Raw genomic sequence first — 7,249 nt, 5'->3', positions numbered from 1 at the left:
TTGGTTTTTTTTAGTTAAAACCAAACCAACCCAAATATAGTCGGGTTTATTTTCTCAATACCAAACCAAGTCAAACCGACCACTAGTTGGATTTTTTTTCTCGGTTTACGATTTGATTCGATTTTCGGTTCGATTTTCGGTTCGATTTTGTACACCCCTACTTAGGATATAATAGTGGTGGTTAGTTAGATGTCAAAGAAATTTTGGGATTAATTATAATGATATTAATTTTTATTGACAGTTTTATATGTTACATCAAAAGTATTTTGATTTAAATGCCTTACTCCGCGACATTTCAATGGGCATATTTCCAATTCCATAGTATCATCTGTCTTTATATTATATATGGGTACTGTTTCGATAATTTGCAAGTAGATATTACTAAAAAAAATTGGCTTAGAAAGATTAATTAAGAAGGTTTTCAATTAGCCTCATGCCACATGCATTTTTTTAATTCCAATTTTATGCTTCGCTTGATTTTCACTAGCAAACAAAATATTTTTTTAAAGTTTTTTACCCGTTCACATGCTTGAGAACAAGAGTGGGTACATTTTTAAATTACGTGTGTCATGGGTGACAGAAAATATGAAGAAGGGAGAAACTTTCATGGTTCTATGGGCCTCCTTATAACTCATAACGCTTGACCAATGCTTCTTCTTTTGAGCTAATTTTTGAGGGTCAATTAGATCTAAAATCTAATTTACAATAATATCATAATCGAATCTCGTGTGAGCTCCCAGAAATCAAACGATTGTGAGAGTAAAAATACGCTCGATCTATGAATATGTTGTAAGAATTAAATTCAAGACCTAATTTAAGTACACTTTTATAAGTAGGCGTGCAATTAGAAGTTAGAACTATGCGATAAGTTCTAAAGAAAAGGAAAATAAGTACATATATACATATGCTAAATAATGTACAAAGGAAAACTATGATTTAATCTAGACATGAGTAGATCAATTGTTCTTCAAAATTTATTAACACTTTCCAAGGCATGGAAAGTTAAAGGAAAGTGAGTGTTAATAATAAATTAGATTAAAACTTGAATTTTATCAATTTAGATTTGTGATTAAAATATTATTATTCAGTTCACTAGTATAATTATAATTTTGAAATTCATTGCTTGAATAAATAAATAAATAAATAACATTAGTTTAATTTAATAAATATATTATTAATCATAAGCCTTAATGAGTACGATAGCTAACTATCAAGTTATTACTTACTATCACATACGAATTTTATCATAACAATAATTTAGTTTTTTAAAATTCTTTTATAAAAAATCTACATTTATTGATTTGTTTTTCTTTTTCTTCAAAATTCAATATCTTTATTAATAACAGTAAATACAGTTGAACGCTCATATTTTAAAATAACAATAACATTTTTTTCTTAAGAAAAAGAGTAACATTAAATAGATAAGTTTTAAAAATAAAATAAAAATTAAAAGTTTTAAAAATAAAAGTAGGATGCCATATATATGTTTTTAGCCTATTTTCTAGCTCTTACATAGTATTACAATAAATAAGAGCAAGATCACTCTTGGTGTCACTTAGGTATGACTTATGAGGGAGTTTACATAGAAAATATTATAACTTAAACGAATAACAATAACATTTCATAATTTAATTATTAAACAAACAAGACAAAACGAAGGACATATATCGAGACTAAGATATAAGTTTTGAAATTCTTATTTTTGTTCTAACATGAATGACCAATCAAAGAAATTCACCAGTACTATAATAACTATATCTCAATTATTTCTTGTAGGCATATGGAAAGCTTGTGAGGTTGGGATATCATAACCATATGGCCAGAATTGGCAATAACTTTGACTTGATGAGGAGGACTCTTGTGTATATTATACATTTGAAATTCTTCTTGCATCACTTGATCATCTTGTGTTACAATGTAAACTCTTTTTATTGACCCATATTTTTCTTGTGTCAATAACCCTTCCTTTGACATGTCTTGTATGAAAAACTTTCCTGGTCTTATCAACATTTTTGACAATTCCAAGTCCTAACAAAAATTGATATGTCTCATCAAACTTTTTCATTTATGTAAAAACCAAAAAAGAGACAAAATTGTAAAGCAATATTTGATGGAATTTTGGACCTTTAAATTTGGGACCCAAATGAAAATTCTCCTAATGTGAACAGAATATTAATAAATTATCATGAACTCCTTATGTGTCACTTACATTATTTGTTATACTATTTTTCGTCCACTTTTAATTATCATGTTCCGCTTTTTAAAAGTCAATTTGACTAATTTTTAAAGTTAAATTAGATTACATTAATTCAATATTTTAAACAAAAAAAATTAGATATTCAAAAACTATACGAAAAGTACTATAAATTTCATTTTTTTGCATATTAATATAATGAAAACATACATCATAAAATGTTACCCAAAGTTCTTATAGTTTGAATCTAAAAAAGGAAATCATGATAATTAAAAGTGAACGTAGGTAGTAATATATATATTTCATCTGTTAATTTTTGTTTGTTCACTATTTTAAAAGTAGATTTTCAGTTTTATTTGTCATTTATAACATATCAAAAAAAAATTATTTTTTTAACATTAATTACTTATTTTTCAAATCATTTTTTAAGACATAATATTAGGGATAATATAGTACATTAATAGTCATGTCAATCATTATATTTTTAATAAACGTGTCAAGTCCAATCATCACAAGTAAAAATAAACAAAAAAAGTACTAATTGACATTAGGATCACACTGAATGTGTTGTTATTATTGTATCACTAGCGCCTTACAGAAGAAGCCAAATGAGTTAGAATTGCAACATTATTGGTGATAATGGAGGGTTGATTTTTAGATGGTCATTTAATTATATCATTTTATAAAATCATTTTTTTATTTTATTTTTTTAATAAAAAAAACTAAAATAACAATTATTAATTGAATGACTATGAGGAATCAATCATAACACTAGTAAAAATCATATGTTTTCTAGCGCTAATGCATCATATAATATTGGACATGTTTAAGAGGACATACATACGATCCTGATTGGTGTTTATGCATTTCAATATTAAATTAAAATAGTAAAGTGCATAGGTTAATAGGTATAAAAAAAATTTAAAAAAATAGTCATTATTTCTTGATCGAACTCATGTAGCCACTAATGTCATAATCTAGTACCACTAATACCCACTAACCACATGTTCTACAATATTACTATCCCACTTCTTTGCTGTTTAATATATGGAAAACTTCACACTTATAAATAGTGATGTTTCCTTCTTTATGAAAGATGGTAAAAAAAAAATTGAGTGTGGGAAAATATTGTTGTGTAGTCAGAGAAAAAAAGAAGAGAAAGAAAAATATTTTAGATCTCAAAAGAAAGAATTGAATGAAGATGTTTTAATGATGGAGCTTCAAACTCTTCAATTAATCTAGATTTGTTTGAGTTGTACGATGTTATTGGATTGTTATATTTTAAAGGAGACAAATCAAGAATTATACGGTTGGATTGATATAAATTAATCATATCATAAAGATCTTTTTAAAGAGATGATATAGTATGTCTTAGCCTGAATATTTATTAATTTATTTTTTAACTTTAATTTATGATATATTCACCCGCAAATCTTATAATCAAATGTATATTCATATTGTTAAAATAAAAAAGGAGTAATAACCTCTGGTTGGCAATGCTTGTAAAGATTAGCTTGCATGTACTGTGGGCCAAAAATAGCACTTGTTGGTGGATTTTCCATTCCTTGATCAAACGTAAATTGGCAATCCATAAGCGACTCCACTGAAGTCCTCCTGAAGTACTGCAAAGTGACCGTATATAAATTGAATAATAATAACATATTCAGTAAAAGAGGTGTTAAACATTATTATGAGACAAATTGTCACTTCAAAGTTCTGTAGAATTATTATGAAGTTAGAATTTTCAATAATTTAGTGGATATTGTACGAAATACATTTGTAACATTTAAAAGAAATATCATCCAGATAAAATTTCCAAAGAGATTAACTATTAGTAAGCAAAAAATCATAGCATGGGAGACATTTAATCATTTTGCTGCCACAAGCTAGCTAATCGTATAAAATCATAGCATGGGGGGACATCAAATCATTTTGCTGCCACAAGCTAGCTAATCGTATGAAGAATACAGCATAAACATTTCTACTAGTGTTAGAATTTTCTGAAAGGTAACTATACCAGTTTCATACATAAATTTATGTAGAATTTTCAAAAACAAATTTCTTTCATGAAAAAGAAAATACTTACTACCTTTGAGATCTGATCATTTACTATTGCCCAAACTATAATGGACTGAATCTCTATGAGTAGGATCAAATCTTATTCCATGATATTTACTTCAATCTTTTTCTAATCTAATCAATTGAGCATTAAAAATTAATCAAATTAACTCTCAAAAAACAGAAAGCAGAAATTAAAGCGAAAAGTATAACACAAAATTGAGATAGATAGAGTACTTTGTTCTTTTCCTTTTTTTGATGAAAATTAAATTCAAGTGGATTGCAGAAATTAACACATGAATAAGAAGAGCTAAAAGCTAAAAGTCAAAAGTTGATCATAAATCAACTCTCAAAATGCAAAAAGTACCATATAAATTGAGACAAACAATAAAAAGTACCACATAAATTAAGATAGAGAGACGAAGTACTTTTTTGTGATGGGATGATATGAAATTTGAACTCTTAAATGTACATGCCTAGAAGGGCAACACACTTTAGGACGTGGATGAGCTATTATCATCCAGCTCCCTAACTTAAAGCGCTATCAAGTTTGGACAACAAAAAATCATAGCATGGGGCGACATCTAATCATTTTGCTGCCACAAGCTAGCTAATCATATGAAGAATAAAGCATAAACATTTTTACTAGTGTTAGAATTTTCTGAAAGGTAACTATCCCAGTTTCATACATAAATTTATGTAGAATCTTTGAAAATAAATTTCTTTCCTGAAAAAGAAAATACTTACTAGCTTTGGGATCTGATCATTTACTGTTTACCCAAGACTTTAGTGGACTGAATCTCTATAAATAGGATCAAATCTTATTCTATGATATTTACTTCAATCTTATTCTTATCTAATCAATTTATCATTAAAAATTAATCAAATTAACTCTCAAAAAGCAAAAAGTAGAAAGCGAAAAGTATAACACAAATTGAGATAGATAGAGTACTTTTTTCTTTTCTTTTTATGAAAATTGAACTCAAATGGATTGCAGAAATTACCTCATGAATAAGAAGAGCTAAAAACTAAAAGTCATAAGTTGGTCATAAATCAACTCTCAAAAAGCAAAAAGTACCATATAAATTGAAACAAACAATGAAAAATACCACATAAATTAAGATAGCCAGACGAAATACCTTTTTTGTTATGGCATCATATGAAAATTAAACTCTTAGAATGTATGAAGAAATTACCTCAAGAATAAGTAGAGAAGGTGGATCCACATGATTAGGCATATAAGCAGAGATGAAAATTCCTGTTGAGATTTTGTGTGGAAAAGCTTCCATAGCAAGAGAAATACAAAGACCACCATAACTATGACCAACCAAAACAACCTTTTCATCATTAGACAAAGAGATCATAAAATCCATCAAAGGTTGAACATAATCAAATATTGAATCAATTTCATTCAATTGTTTCATATTAATTCCAGAACCACCAAGGTCTAAAGCAGTCACTTTATGACCACATTTTCCCAATGAATTGATAATTTTGTACCAACACCAAGCACCATGACAAAATCCATGAACTAGAACAAAATGCTTCTTTGGAATTTTCTCCATATTAAAACTTTTAATTTCTCCAATTTTCTCCATATTATTATTGTGTAGATAAATGCTACTTAAAAGATAGCCACATTTCTATTTTTTGTTCTTTTCCTATCTCTATTATATAGTTTTTTTTTACTCTTGCTATTCACGTGTTGGGTCAAATTAGTAAAAAGGCTTGTCTAGAATTTCACATTTGAAATTAATAGTCATTGCATCTAATTAAAAAATGTTTTTTTTAAAGTACACAATTACGACTCTATTTATTTATCTTTAAATAACGGAATTCTATATTTCTTTTTAAAATTGATTAGCTTGAGAAGAAAATAACAGTTAAATAAATATTTCATTATATATTATCTTAGGAAGAAGTACACCGTGGTACTTTATTATTTGGTATCAGCCTCTATCTTAAGAAGAAGTACACCGTGGGTACTTCATTATTTGGTATGAGCTTCGTTTTACATTTATGACCTCTGACTTTGAATGTGCACAAGTAAGTATTTTAATTTGTATAAAATTGAACAAGTAGATACATGAATCTTACGTGACATAATACATATAGGACATCACATATAATGAAAATTGTCATGTATGACATGTGTGTCTATTTGTTCAACTTTATATAAATTTAAGTGTCTACTTGTTCACATCCAAAGTTGGTATACGTAAATGTGAGTTAAAACCAAGTTAAAGGGCATATAGTTCGGGTCCATAAGCAGTGGCAATTGCCCTATGAAGACTCGCTTTCGCTACGGCTCCCAGGTCAAGGCTGCTATAAGCAGTTCTGATCTCAAGCACCTATCACGGTTTTCGAGTAGCTCTGATCCACCGGAGCAGCAACTTACTACTGGGAATCGTGGATTCCGTCGAGCTTCTCATAGAAATACAAAAACGTATCGCCCACTTCCCCCCGACGGATCATTCCTTTTTCCAATATACGAAATAGGGGATTTCACTAAGTTGATTCTTAGGAAATGTCGAACCCAACCGATCATTAATCCATTGGTAAAATTTACCAACATATTAATTATTAGTTGTTAATACTACATATGAATGTTTAGTTGAAGAGTAACTATTACCAACTGTGATAAAATTTATTGGTAAATTATTAATTACTAAGCCAAAATAGCCGCGGATGCAGAGTTAGCACTACCCTGCTTCCATCCCCTATCTCACCTTCTTTTCCTATGTCGACGTTGTCATTTGGTCACTAACGGTTTAATTAGTCATAGTTTCCTTCTTCGGAGGGTTGTTTTGCTCGGATCTCACTACAAAAAAACCCTAAATTGCCAACAGATTTTGCTAACAACTTAAGTTGGTTAGTATTCTACTAACAAATTACCAACATATTTCTAACCGAATTATATTTTAAAACTTAACAACGAATTTCTCACAGATTACCAACCAAAATTTTACTAACTAAGTATTTTGGTTAGGTGTTTTA

At 28.4% G+C, this 7,249-nt stretch overlaps 1 protein-coding gene across 1 annotated transcript; it reads right to left on the bottom strand.

The window, feature by feature from the left end:
- Positions 1 to 1,482: 1,482 nt before the first annotated feature.
- LOC102597193 (methylesterase 10) lies at positions 1,483 to 5,882 on the bottom strand. The gene is made up of 3 exons (XM_006365303.2): positions 5,449 to 5,882; positions 3,679 to 3,816; positions 1,483 to 2,028 (listed from the first exon to the last, which is right to left on the bottom strand). Exons 1-3 carry the CDS (start codon positions 5,848 to 5,850, stop codon positions 1,753 to 1,755), a joined length of 816 nt encoding a protein of 271 aa, XP_006365365.1. The 5' UTR covers positions 5,851 to 5,882; the 3' UTR covers positions 1,483 to 1,752.
- Positions 5,883 to 7,249: the final 1,367 nt, after the last annotated feature.

Source organism: Solanum tuberosum, unplaced genomic scaffold (genome assembly GCF_000226075.1).
Source record: "Solanum tuberosum cultivar DM 1-3 516 R44 unplaced genomic scaffold, SolTub_3.0 scf00548, whole genome shotgun sequence".
Taxonomy (NCBI): Eukaryota; Viridiplantae; Streptophyta; class Magnoliopsida; order Solanales; family Solanaceae; genus Solanum; species Solanum tuberosum.
Note: the sequence above shows the minus strand (reverse complement) of the source record. Positions and strands in the feature narration are given on the sequence as shown.

Excerpts from the sequence above, each read along its gene's own strand:
- LOC102597193 (XM_006365303.2), bottom strand. The coding sequence starts at position 5,850 with ATGGAGAAAATTGGAGAAATTAAAAGTTTTAATATGGAGAAAATTCCA. Across the intron at positions 3,817-5,448 it reads CTTCTCTACTTATTCTTGAG|TACTTCAGGAGGACTTCAGT; the intron begins GTAATTTCTTCA and ends GTCACTTTGCAG. Across the intron at positions 2,029-3,678 it reads ACAAGCATTGCCAACCAGAG|GACTTGGAATTGTCAAAAAT; the intron begins GTTATTACTCCT and ends AATTTTTGTTAG.